Source organism: Netta rufina, assembly GCF_964035555.1.
Source record: "Netta rufina genome assembly, chromosome: 1".
In the NCBI taxonomy this organism is placed as follows: Eukaryota; Metazoa; Chordata; class Aves; order Anseriformes; family Anatidae; genus Netta; species Netta rufina.
In genome coordinates this window covers 85,847,735-85,861,984 of record NC_140123.1, presented here as the reverse complement: position 1 = coordinate 85,861,984, position 14,250 = coordinate 85,847,735, and the positions used below count along the sequence as shown (strand labels likewise).

The window sequence follows — 14,250 nt, the reverse complement described above, 5'->3', positions numbered from 1 at the left end:
ACTTTTCCAGGAAGTGTTAAAAATAAGGTTTGCTTTTATATTTATAAAAGGGGTACAATTAACTCATTCTTAAAACAAAACAAAAACAACAATAACAACAACAAAAAGCAAACAAACAAGAAAACAAAAATCAAACCATCTCTATATTCTACACACTCTGTAGTGACTACTGTGAAGCAACTGATACAGATTGGGTATATTCTCTTGTTTGACAGGTTTCTACCAAGTTACATGTTAGATGATCAGACTGCAGTACCCCAAATGGGACCATAATAAGGGCAGGGAAGAAGCAGTGCATGTTACAAGAGGAGAAATGAAACCGGAGCTCTCAGTGAAGGATGGGGTCCTTCTAAGAACAAATATTCTCCAAAACAGGTGAACTGCAGCAGGCATGGCATTCAGGAATCAGGCTAGACAGGCCAACAAAATGGATGGCGATTCTGATACCAACAGAGCTTTGTCCAAGCATTCCCAAGAGAGGTTAAAAACAAACAAAAAAAAATCTAAACCTATACTAATGAAGCAAAAAAGTTTCCTATCTATACAGCAGTCTCTTCATTTAAAAAAATGTAAATATACAAATTCCAATGACATATAAAACAAAGTTGAAAATGTAAATGGAAAGAGACATGGGTAAAACAGGAAGACCAATGCTACAAAGAAATTGCAAAAAACATATGTACAAGACCCTGTTTTTCCTCGTATGTTATCGATTGTAATGCATGTTTAACAGCAGCAGTCGAGGATGTAGTTCCAGGCACCAGACTGCAGACTCAGCTCCTACTCAAGGGGGTGGATAGCCCCTTGTATTTCTGTCACCAAATGACACTTGATATACTGGTCTCCCGTGGCAAGAGGGGCAGTATCGCACTGTTTGTGTGAGCCTCTTCCGGATTCTGCTCCCTGTTAGTTTTTGTCTGTGGCCGCTGCCCGTTTATAAGTGTCATAGGGATGTTGCAGTAGGTATGCTGGTTACCTATTGAGGTAAGCGGCAGGGTGCCAGTAGGAGGTACATCGTATTCATAGCTTCTATAATAGTGTTTCTGGCGCATCTGTGAGTGATATGTATTGTGAAAGGTGGAGCGCAGATCTGGATGGGCAGTGGCAAGAGCAGTGGAGGTGGCAGCAGCCATTGAAATTGCGGAGACTGTCTGCAGTTCCCCAAAGGGCCCCTGCTCACTGACATCTAAAACCTGCTCATGTGTGATGGGTTCAGTCCTCTTAAAAGGCATTTCATACTGTAAACGTTTCCAGAATTTGGAATTTAACTTGTTGCATTTTGGTCCATGCCATTTAATGACAGTGAGGAGCTTGATCGTATGTTTCAGGGCCTCAACTTCCTGGTAGTTCATAACTCCTCGCAGTTCACTGCATTCGATCAGTATCACTTTGATTTCACCAGTGACTAACATGTTTCGAAGCCTTGTTTCCAGTTCAAAGATGCTCCAGCCTCTTCTTACAACATAATTCGGAGTCATGACGATAATCAATCGTTTGCTTTGGTCTACACATCTTGCCACGTCTTCAATGTAGGCTACAAAATAAGACAATTGCTCAACAATCAAGCCAAGAAAATACTCCATTCCCCTAGACTGCGGAGAAAAAACAGATGTAAACTCCCTGCTCCCAGAAGAATTCACTGAACTCTGCAAAAACATCACCTTCAGACAGGTCAGGTTTGCTTGCCAGGACAACCTGGTTTGGGTGACCCTGTTTGAACAGGGGTTGGACCAGATGACCTCCAGAAATCCTTTCCAACCTTAGCTATTCTGTGATTCAGTGAAACATTTATCCTCCTTTGTGCTATGGTTTGGTAGGGTATGTGCATGAACTGTCATTTTGAACCTATATCTTTACTGGAAGAAGTGCATTCATCGCCATTTTATTCTTTAAAAAGGAGAAGTCACCCAGGTAGGAAACAGAACAGAAACTATGTGCTTTGTTGACTCAGTCTCAAATTCAAATGATACTCAAATTATACAATTGTGAAAGATATAGGAAAAAGATATACTATCAATTGGAATCTATTCTCATTTTCAATCTCCAAGAATACTCCAGTGCTTCCACTACACATTTATCTTCAGTGGGCACTGCCAGAACTCACTTCTTTGCTCTGCTGTATCTTCTGGTATCATTACTCAAACCTTGCCTCAGTACACACAATTATTTTCTTTTTCTTCCTGTCTTAATTTCTGGAATACCTGCATATCAATATTTATTTATATATTTATTTACTTTTGAATTAAAGTCATGGATATCTTTCCAGGAAAACACTCAGAAACAGAAAATAAAGACTTATTTTCTTATCCCTAGCTGTGCAGGCTCTCCAAGAATCTGTGAAATATTATTAATAAAATTCATTTCCATTACATATGCATGTCCTTTCTGCACTGTCTCACCTCCAACAAGTATAATACAATTATTAAAATATAATCCTCTTATCTGGGAAATGCACATTAAACATGTTTGGTGGTTTATCTTCATTATTCCCAAGGATGATGGAGGAAAGATGACATTCTGAAGGAGTAAGCATAGAAATGATACTAAAATCATATATAGAATCACTTCGTTTGCTATTTAGGAAATACACAAGCATAAAGACATGTCTTACTTCCTGTGGGAATTAAATCCCTGTCTGGTATGAACAGCTTGTATCCATAATGCTTTTCAAGCATATCTGGTAAGATCTCAAGAGCAAATCTTTCTTCTTCTCCAGTTTCTTGATTCCACTGGTCAGGATCCACTTTGGTATAGGATAGATATGCATCATAGTCTTTATTGTCTAAAGAAATAGAGGAAGAAAATAAGATTTTTCACTGTTCCTAGATAATTGCTGAGGAATTTTTCCTGGCAGAATTGCCCAGGAATAGCAAACTGTTTAGATAAAATAGCAAGCTTTCACTCAATCTCCAGTTATGAAACCATTCACCTTTCATATTTCACCCAGTGGAGTTAATCCTTATTTACATATTTATGGTGCCAGGAGTTGGACTTGATGATCCTTATGGCTCCCTTCCAGCTCGGGATATTCTATGATCCTATGACTACATGGATGCAAAGAAGAATCCATACCCATACATTGAAGTCACTGTGTGCTTAATTGTGTAAGGCACTGTATGAAGGAAATTCACTTGGCTGTGTGGTGGCAGCTTGTGAGCACAGAAGAAAAAAGTCACTGAAAAGAATACAAATTATTTTAAAGCTTTAAAATGGAAAAGAAAGGCATGTAAACAGGTAAGCTCATAAAGTATTGTCTCTGATGCATCATAAAAAAAATTGTTCTTGCCAAATTTTCACTACAAATTTAAGGCTCAAAATGTTTTAAGAATATGCGTAGATTTAGTCATAACACTCATCGGCTTTTCAGGTCTGAGATTATTGGCAAGCTTAGATCTATGTAACATCAGATCCTGAAAATGCAGTTCAAAACTATTGAATTCAGTGTGCTTAAATATGTAAATTAAATGCTACATTAATGTACATTTTTGTATTTAACAGCATGTTATTTCATTTTAGTAAGAGGAATAAATTTGCCGGTTTCTTAAATGTGCTTGGTGTGCCTACTTGAAAGACTGAATCAAAAGAGCCATCATTAATTTTCATTAGGAGGTCAATAATGCCAAGTGCTCTGGAACTAACTCAGTGGAATAAGAGGTCATGTTTTGACTTTTGTTGTGAAGAAAGCAGAAAAAAATCAATGGCAAGAGTAATGAAATGTTAACATCCTTCTAACTCTTTTGACAACATTATGCACAGGCTATCGAGAATATCAATTGCTTGTAAAAGATACCTGATTGAATACTCTACTCTGTGTCATAAGAAATATTATATTCATTCACTGTTGACTTCAGTTATTTACTCAGTTAGTCCTTTCGTGATTTTATACCTTTTTGTACTCTGGTTGCCCTATTTGGAAAAACCTGTTGAATACAGGAGGGGTGCAAAGTAAAGTTAAAGAACAGGTGCTAATCTTGGATGGTCCACTCCTTCTTTCAAGGAGCAATTCATACTGTTTTCATAACTATTTGCAGATGACAAAATTAAAATAGTCAAACTTCTTTCAAACTTTCAAATCTGATATAATAAGTGTGTGATTCATTTTCTCTCTTACACTCATTTTATGTTAAATTATCTATTGGATTGCTATGTTCACAATAAATAAATAAAATAAAATAAAATAAAATAAAATAAAATAAAATAAAATAAAAATAAAATCAATACCACAAAACAACAACAGAAATGAAAGAGAAGAAATACCTTCTTTGGTTTTGTTTTTCCATTATTTCAGTACTTGTGAAACCATGATCCTTCATGATAAACAAGAACCTAATGCCTCTGACAATGCCTTGAAAGAACACCATATAGATCAAATATGAACTACAGGGAGATTACAGAGCAGATTCCAGTACTGCATTAGAATAGTTTTAACTCAACAATCATGTTAACACATAGAAAGGTCAGGAAATATACGAGGTAATCACTACAACTGACAAAATGATGATGTGTAATGCCATTTTCTTTTATCTCATTAGTAATGGTCATAAACATATTACATGTTTTAGAGCAGCATTGGTTCACTGGAAATCTTTGAATAAAGATGAGAATGTATCATTTCTCAAAGGGATGAATCATAAGAAATAATGCAGTGTTCAAACTCTTAAAGGCTTCAGGACATTGTCTGTTAAGATGGTTTGTACATTCTTAATTGGAAGGAAAATTATTCACGCTACGCCACAATTTTCTTGTATATGTAAATATCACATTAATGTCTTTATTTGAAATATTTTTATACCATGGAGGATCCAGCATTCCCACTTACTACAAGTGCATTATCCATGATTGCAGGGAACATTTCTTTCTACACTAGTTCCCTAGTTTTAATAGCATTTGTGTCAAAAGCTATGAGTGACCAGGATCTAGAGTATGTGTACACAGATGGTTTCAGGCAATCATGAATTTACTCAAACTCCAGTACAGCTAGATGTGAATCCAGTTTGGGAAAGTGTTAGCTGCATTCACACAGTGGTTTCGCTGAGCTATTATACTCCCCATCTGTCAGTTATTTTTAACTCTGATGAAAAGTGGAAAATTCAGTTTACAGAAAAATTATGTTTGATAATCCTGCTACCTAATGGGATGACATACTGGCATGAGCAGACAGTTCTCAAAATGTGAGGTGCCTGGAATACAGAGCATACCTTACACCTTTTTTTTTTTTTTTTTTTTTTTTTTTGAGGGGGGCCAGGAGGTTACATTGCCAACACTTTGAAACATTTTATGGACTACAACATGCAGATAGCTGTGGAGCTGTCAGAAGCTATCATATCTGTGATGTCAAATATCAATATCATTATTTATTATTTTCCCGTTGTAATGAAAAAATTGAGGACTCTTAAAATTATCAAAATCTCCTATCTCCAGGGAAGTTTTTAAACACAGAGTAGGTGACCTCTTAGACTGTGTTTCTACTCAGTTAAAAGGCTCCACCTACTTCTAATTTTAATGACTGGGACTAATGCCTACATATCAAAGAATATTTCTGATCTTAATTTCTTCGTTTCCCCTCCCCTCCCTTTTTCTTTCCTAACATGCTGTGTCAATGAACTGAGAAGGAGTGATGTGGGTCTGCAGCCATGTGGATCTTGTGGCAGAGTGAAAGTCTGGCAGCTGGGGCTCACATCTTGCCAGTCTTTTGGCCACATCACAAGGAAGCAGGAGGTTCTGTAAAACTTTTGCTCTTGGGTTCTTTCCTATGTAGACCTTCATTTCAGTAATGTATCTAGGAGCCCTCAGACTCTGAGAAAGCATGCAGGAAATCTATCAGAGCTTTGTGTTTTCTTGATTGTTCACTGGAACAGATATTTATCACATGAAAATGTTTGGTCGCAGCATATCTTCCTTTTCCAAAAGAACAAAAAATAACAAAACAAACAACAACAACAACAAAAAAATAATAAAAAAAAAAAGCAAAACCAACAACCAAACAACAACAAAATAACAAAACCAAAAACAAAATAAACAACAAAAACAACAAACTTAATCAGAAAAATCCTGATCTGCTCCTAATCACAATCAAATCACAAAAGAGTTGATATTATTACTCTTATGTGATATAGTGATAACTAAATGTTCCAGTTCATATACTGACTGGAACAAATATTCAGTTCTAGAAAACAAAGGCGAAGAGGCAAAGAAAAGAAAAGCAAAACAAAGAAAGTTTTAGTGGCATCAAAAAATTATTTTTACAATGAGAATTTCCTCATTTCCCCTCATCAGCAAACAATTAAGTCTTCAGTCCAAGCATCCTCTGAATGAAAATGTGATTGACTGCCACTGTACTTTGACTTTATGTATGGCACATCAAAGATTTGTTTTATTATGGCATTTCAAAGATTTGTTTCTGTCAGGCTCCTGTGCTTTAGCAATAAACTGGAATATAGTTACTCACTAATTGTTTCCTCCCACACTTAGGAAGAAAAATAACTGCTAATTACCAAATGCAGGATTTTGATCATTTAATCTGAAACCTTTTCCTGTCTCATGGAGACTTTGAGCAATTTTCTACATATACTTTTGTACTTGAAAGCACATTTCTTTCCTTAACAATTTCAGGAAATATATATATATATATATATAGTGACTTTCCCATATATATATATATATACACATTATACACATTTACAGAAACATATCAGTATAGGTTCTTCTTGCATTACCTCCAGGTACTTTGCAGAGCTGTTTTATGTAATAGCTGTCCTTTAATTCAGTGAACACATCTGAGTATGATATACAATATCACACAATGGCAATTTTGCTGTAGATGGGAAGAGGTTTGATTCCTCTTTTCATTTCTTGTGAATGGACAAATGATCCTCTCCAGTTATGCGGTTATAGCTGTTTTCTGCTGCCTATCAGGTATACAAGTAGGATGGAGCCCTTCAGTTCAACAGCCTTTATTTCTGTTAAGCTTTGTTGTATCCATTAACCGAAAAGATTGAAATGAAGCATAAAGCATACCTTGCACAGCCAAATTCATCAAGATTTAATAAAATAAATAAAATATAAAAATAAAAAATAAAATCAGTTGTGTATTGTAAACAACCATGAGAGCATGTGGAAGCTCTGGATTAGCGTAGCACAATGGGGTTGAGCATGATCTGTGCTCCAGGTATGATACATTCAGTCCACAACTGTTTCAGTCAACCCATAACCACAGGTACTATAAGGCTCTGGTCAAAACAGACCAGGAAGTACAAAGTTCACCATAGCATTTTAACTGTTGTATGGAGTTGAAAGTAAGGCCATTGAATAATGTTCTTGGAGCTAAACTCAACCACAGGTCAGAGAAAGTTGTTTGCCTCTCTCTTAGAGGTAAACATTTAAGGTGAATTTACGAGCTCCATTAAGAACATATAAAAACATTATTTAGTTCATTGACCAGGATTTTATCCAAAACACCTGACACATCAATGAAACATGAATTCTTTTACACTCTCCATTCTTTCAGCAATCATCCAAACATAGAAATGATCACATTTCCTGTAACTTTCTTCAACGTTATCCCTGCAGAAGTGATAAAAACTTTTAGGGGATGAAGCTGTAAGCCCTGCTTGTTATTCCAAGGGTGTGTTCAAAACCAGTCATTTAAAGGCTCAATGTAAGCATAAAATAAAACTCAGGCTCCATATGCATCTACTTTGTCACATGAAAATGGGATCTTTGGGCAAATAAATCGCTATCAGATATCTGAGTACTTATCTGTATGCATGCTTTTTTAACAGTTATACATGAAAAAATGGTAAACTGGTGCCTACAGAAAGATAGATAAAAGTTCCTCTTCTACAGGGACAAGCAGAGAGATTTAACTTAAATTTATTATACATGTATATGTTTTCTAATGATTTGCATTTTACACTCCAAGGAGCCACAAGTTTGGGCCTTTGAGGGTTTATTAAACCTTAAACATTGCAGCTATTTCTGCTAATAGAGGACAGAAGAACACTATATGTGGATGAAAAATTAAAAATAGAAAAGTATCTCCCTAGTGCTTTTTTTTTTTTTTTTTTTGCTTATCAGCTATGTTCAAACAGATGACAAAGTCTGATTTTCATCTCACATAATACGTTTTAGCACAAGACAGACTAATAGATCAAAATCAAAGGAAATCTACAATGTGATTTTTCATAGTGTTGCTAGATCTGAAACATTTTAATGAAATTGTAAACCTAGAAACCAGGGTCAGCTAATGACTCTGCATGCCCTGAAATCTTCCGGAGTGATTAGGAGTGAATTCAGATATACCCAGCACTCTGAAGGGAGCTGACCATGTGTGGACTGCTCTGTGATGAGGAATAGTAGTAGACGCTTCTGACTTTCCCAGATCTTCCCTTTATAAATCAATGGGAGCTGGATGGCAGAATCCCCTCCTTTTCCAGAGCATGTGTCAGCATACTCATTGTTTGAGTTTGGGAGCAATGTACTGATTTATCAAAGAGTTTCAGGTGGGGTTCTTAGAAACAATAGAATGGATTCTCCCAGTCCTGCAGAGAAATGGCAGGAGGCTGATGGAGAAGGCTTTCCTCCTTGAAAATATCCTGTGTTCAGCAAGAGTTGCAAATTGGTGAGCTTTCAAAATTTCATGGAGAGTGTAGTTTCTTCAAAATTATAACACAAGGCATTACATAATCTGTACAAGTTTCATTATTTAAAACATTTAATATTCACACTGCAATACCGTTTGTTACCCTCAGAATAATGAAAAATATAATCCTAATTCTTAGCTGATTAAAAACCCCAAATCATTAAAAGTTTTTCAAAATGCTTTTGCTTTTCCTCACACTAATTACTGTTGGTTATGAAGCTCACCTACCTTTTTATTTTATTTTTTTTTTTAATGTTGAGTACCTTTTATTGATAATAAAAATAAAAACCTGCCAACACTAGCATTCCCATGGTGAAGTACCTATTAAATGTAGTATACCTAATGATAGTGCAGATCCTTATCTGAAGTGGGCATTGGTGCATTGGAGAGAGGTTTTGTAAACACAACACTTGGAAAAAGGTTACAGAAGTCTAATCAGTTCTAAAAAGGTTCATGAGTATTCTCAGCACACTATAGAACAAGAAAAATAAAGATGTCCTTTATCTGTAGCAGGCACATTTATAATACTACTAAGGCATAGGGCATCTTGGCCCTATGTATTTGGGGCTTTTTTTTTTTTTGTGTGTGTGTGTGTGTGTGATTTTATTTTCTTTCCCTTCCTATCAATTTGTTAAGTCATACTGAGCCTAAGGAACATAAAATAATAAAAGAAACACAAAATTTTAGTGGTTTTCATAAACAAAAAAAACGAAAAAAACAAACAAAACTTTATGAAAATGACAACTTATCAATGCTGCATCTGACATTCCTTGAATGATTCCAGGAAGATAAAAAATAATACATTGATATGATTTCAAATATTAAAAAATAAAACTATCTGTAAGCCATATTTTGCTCGTTTTTCTCAAATTTCAACTAAAATTTCTTAAATATATATATATGAGATTGATTATTACTTATTTAAACTGAATAATTTATTATTAGTGGCATTTTTTTCCTCTTGCTTTTCTGATTTTATATTTGTAATTAAATGAAAAGGACTTTAATATTTCTTAGTCATTCTCATTAGTAAGGAAGTTTAAATTAAATAATTAAATACTACTGTTGAAGCAATTCTACTTTTAATATTAAAAATTGGTGCAGCATTAATCTCAAAAGTTGCTTTTGACATGCAAACAGTACTTATACTAATCTGAGAATTTTAACACTAATGAAAATTAAAATATGATGATAGAAGGTAATTCATACTTGGTTGGTATGTTTTTTTTCTGGTCTGACACAAAACTGAGAAAAACATTATTAGTAATAAGGTATGAAAGAATGAATGTTAACTACCTAGCAAGCGGTCAGAACATAACATGTTAGTTATCTATGAAAGCCTATCTCTTATTTAAAAAATGAGAAAATAAATAATAAAGTGTCATATAAACTCTGAAAATGAAAGAATATATTTTTTCTGTACCAAAGAAATTTCTTAAATTAACAAAGTGTCAAGTAGTTATAACTACTATAAGTAGTTAAGACCATAACTGCTTGTTACGGTCCTAATTCAATAAAAGAGATAGTAATTTACACAAAATACATACTCAAGTTTATGCATGTTCTTTAGTTTTCTTAATCTGTAATGACAGTCCTTATAATTAATCATTAGGCTATTTTGAAAACTGGAGCTGAGACAGCCTTGATTTGAGCAAAATCAAAAATTTAAGGATGTCGTTGTAGATATAAACAAAACTCAAGGGGGAAGCAGCTTGGAAACAGGCTTTCAATCTAGAATTCTTGAAATCACGTGCAAATGTGCTGCATTCATCTTGCCTACCTTGGAAGTCTGGCCTGTGACTAAAACAAACAAACAAACAAACAAACAAACAAAAAAAACTAAAACAAAACAAACAAACACAAACAAACAAACAAACAAACTTCAAAGCTTAGAGCTATTTGATAAAGCTGCTGGGTGAGGAACATGAGATACCTGTCTTCAGACGGTAAAATCTGTTTTCTTTCTGCTTTATTTCTGGACTCTAATCTATAGCAGCCTTTTAGTTTGAAATGTAAGGAAGTTCTTGGTGATAATACTGTTTTTTTTTTTTTTTTTTTTTTTTTTTTTTGTAGTTTATTATTATTATGCTTTATATGCTATAAAATAGGGAGAGAGAAAAAAGCAGGATCTTTTCTTTGAATTAGTAAGTTTCAAGGAAACTAGAAAAACCCATACTCAGTAGAGACATAAATTGAGATTTTATTGTTTGAATTGCTTTTCTGAGGTAAATAAATAAACAAAAAGAGTTAGCATAAGCAATTCAGCAACAATAAAATTATAATTAAATAAGATGAAAATCCCTGTTTTGTAACCAGTAATATTTGGAAAAATGAAAGCTGCATTTTTTTTTCTAAAGGTGTCTTTAATAGAATTTGAAATTGATATTCATAGAGTAGGATTTCTTATTGCCACAATTTGCCAATAGCCAATAAGAATGCATACACCATGGTGAGATTGCTATTGCAAACTTATTCCATGGGTCCCCAGGGAAGATTCTGTAATTGCAAAGTCACTAACTTCAGCATTAATTTCAGGCTAGGTGTACCTGCATAGCATAATCATTAACAGAAGTACTTTGGGAGGTGCCTAAGCCACTGATAAAAGCTATATTGGAAAGTTAGCAGCCAAGTCACACTGAAGTGTTAAGAATCTCAAAGCATTGTCTTTCTCTGCTGTGTAAGATGTTTACTGTGATGAAATCCAGGAAACCACAGAGGAATATGTCTTACCTGGTCTTGACTTGTGCAGTTAATAAGGTATTATTTGGGCAATCCCATAGGTCTGACTGTGAAACCTGCAAGTCTCTTGCTGCTAAATAACGGTAAGGATGAAAATCACAATTATGTTAGGAGTCCCACTTGCAACAGGGACTTTAACACACAAATTGTTTTGTCAGTCTTGTAATCTGAGTATTGATTGGCTTCCTCTCAGTAAATAATAAAATTCATCTCTTAAGAAAGTGAAACCCAGACAGCCCAGAAACAACTACTACAGGTATTATATATGAAGACCAAGAAACATTTCCATTTAGAGAGTTCAGCGGTGACACATTTTAATCATTTTAGGAGTGTTTTGTTTTATTCCAGAAATGGCAAATTGCGGTGGGGGTGGGGGGAGGGGATGGGGTTGGGGGTTGGGGAGGGGGGCGTGAGGTTGAAAACTGAAAGTGAAACCAGAGTAACTGGTTCCCTTGTGCCAACCCTGTCATGTTCAGAGGCTGAGACCTTCATGCCTCTATTCTCCCATGTTTCCTTTGCAAGGAAGGTTAAGAATAAGATGAAAGATACCATGGAGATCTCCTGTCCAACAGTTGATGGGATCTAAATTTATGGAGGGTCATTTTGAAGGTTGTCATATCACCTGCCAAACAAAGCTCTTACTTTATAGTTGCCAAGTTGTCAGCTGCCTACAATTTAAATGTTTTTGTTTGTTTGTTTGTTTTGTTGTTCTTCAGCTTGAAACTTGGCTTCCAGTCAGCCTAGCTGTGACAAGAAATATTTATGAAAGTTTAATGGAGAACTTCATTCACAGCACATTTGTTCAGTCTTCTTTTTAATTTCTAAATGCATGTATTCTTATCTATTTTAATGCCAGCCTCTTACAGCAGACTTTCTTCTTTCTTATGATAGTACTCATCCTTTGCTTATTCAGAATAAAACTTTAATCAATTTAAACAGTTACTAATGCACCCAAGAAATGGCAAGGACTGATGCCTGTAGGTGGTTTCTACTGATTACCATGCCATGTGCTTTTTTCTCTGAAATTGGAATCTGGAATATAAATACAAGTAAATTCATGATTTTGAGTAATTTTGCCCATCTGACCACATGAAGTAGTTTTCAACCTATCATCTGTATCCTTTTGGATTTATTCTTAATATATTTTAAAGCTAACATACAGGTATCAGAACATCCACTGGGAATTCTCATGTTTTGATACAGCAAGCAAAGGTTGAAAATAGCTGTTGTGAATTGGAGAGTCTTGTCCACTTCAAGGCAGCATTATTAAGGGTGCTGCTGGTCTGACTCCCTTCTCCACACTTACTGTCTGTCCACCATGGCTGTCCTGTTTGGGGACTGAACTTTACATGATTTGATGAGCAGAGGCTGTCCCACACAGTAGAAAGTTGTCCTGGGTAAAAACCTAGTAATATTTCCATAGATTTTAGGGGGCCTGGATTTCATGTTTTGTATAGGCAAATAATGGATTTCCATACAGTGTTAATCTCCTGGTACAAAAAGGATTTAAGATCCCAGAGTGCAAGCAAGAAAGAAGTCAGCATGTGTCTTGATTTCAGGTACTTGTAAATGTTTTCTTGCATTTTTACTCTTCTTTGTCAGTTAAATGCAATAGTTAGTTTATCAATTAAGTTAATTTAAAAACTGGAAAAAGTGACAGAGAAGATCCTTGGAAAATAAAAATACAGAAACAGTAACAGCTAAAACGTCTCAGAGGATAAATGTGTTATAAAACTCTCATGTTAGAGCCCCATGTACAGCAAAACATAAGAAATCACCACTTCTTAAAATCATTTCCATTAATAATGTGTTAGTTAAAGTGCAATTTATGGACAAAGTTTTTTAAAATTAACTTTCAAAGGTAGAGTCTTCAACCTAAAATGGTTGCCTGGTATTTAACAATGATCAGCCCTCAGAAAATCTCAGTGAAGTGATTTCTGATTTTTTTGTTTTTGCTTTTTGTTTTCAAAATAATAGTGGATGTTTGTTTGAAGGTACTATCTTCATTCTGTTTGTACGCAGATCTTGAATTGAAATTCTCCACTAAAACAGGCTTGGGAGCTTTTGACCATCTAACTGGTTGGTGTGAACTATCTCCCTGAGAAGCAAGGTCATGCCAAACAGCTGCAGGTGACAAAGCTAATGCTTTGCCATGGGTCAGAGAAGTTTCTTTGCTCCTCTGTTCCAGCTCCCAGGGAGATCTGTCAGATGTTTGAGGTGAAGTTTAATAACCAAACTCCAGTATTCTGTGTTGATTTGATTATGTTCTAATTTAGTAGGAAAGGAAAGAAAATGTGGGAAGGGGAGGCTTCAGTGTACATTCCCATGAGACAATAAAGGCAAAGCTGAGATGAAGTGTTTGCTAGAGAGATAAAAAAGCAGGAAAATAGATACCCTGGGATGAGAGAGAAGATGTGAAATTCAAAGCTACAAGTTAGAGAAATGAGAAATCAGCATCTGTGAACACTGCATTACCCCTAGAGAAAGCAATAAATTATGTTATGTTAGCTGTAAGGGTTAAATACTCCATTTTCAAATATTTCTCACAATTTACCTATGTCTACACAGAAATGTGTATGAGGAAAATCTATTGTCTAAGGCTTGGAAAGGAAGAAGAAATTGTGATGAGATTTGACATCCTGAAGGGCTTGTTCTCTGATCACAGAAGAAATGAAGCATTGCATTTTAAAATAGATTTTCAACTGAAAAATTTAATTGGACTTCACTTTTAAAGCATTTTGAATCCTCTTTGGATACAATATAGTGAACAAACACACAAAAAAGAACTTACGGTATTCTGATGTTTGCTTATCTACATTCTATCCTGAAGTATGCCAGAACATAATGTAAATTATGAATAGAACATGGGT

General features: G+C 35.0%; 1 protein-coding gene across 1 annotated transcript in view; it reads right to left on the bottom strand.

The window, feature by feature from the left end:
• Positions 1-815: 815 nt before the first annotated feature.
• The window catches only part of IL1RAPL1 (interleukin 1 receptor accessory protein like 1), a gene marked incomplete at both ends in the record, with an annotated part of 689,353 nt that continues 675,918 nt past the window's right edge, over positions 816-14,250 (bottom strand). The window contains 2 exons of the mRNA XM_084305975.1: positions 816-1,534; positions 2,612-2,782. Of these exons, the coding sequence (XP_084162101.1) occupies positions 816-1,534; positions 2,612-2,782 (890 nt within the window). The remainder of the gene's footprint in view (positions 1,535-2,611; positions 2,783-14,250) is intronic.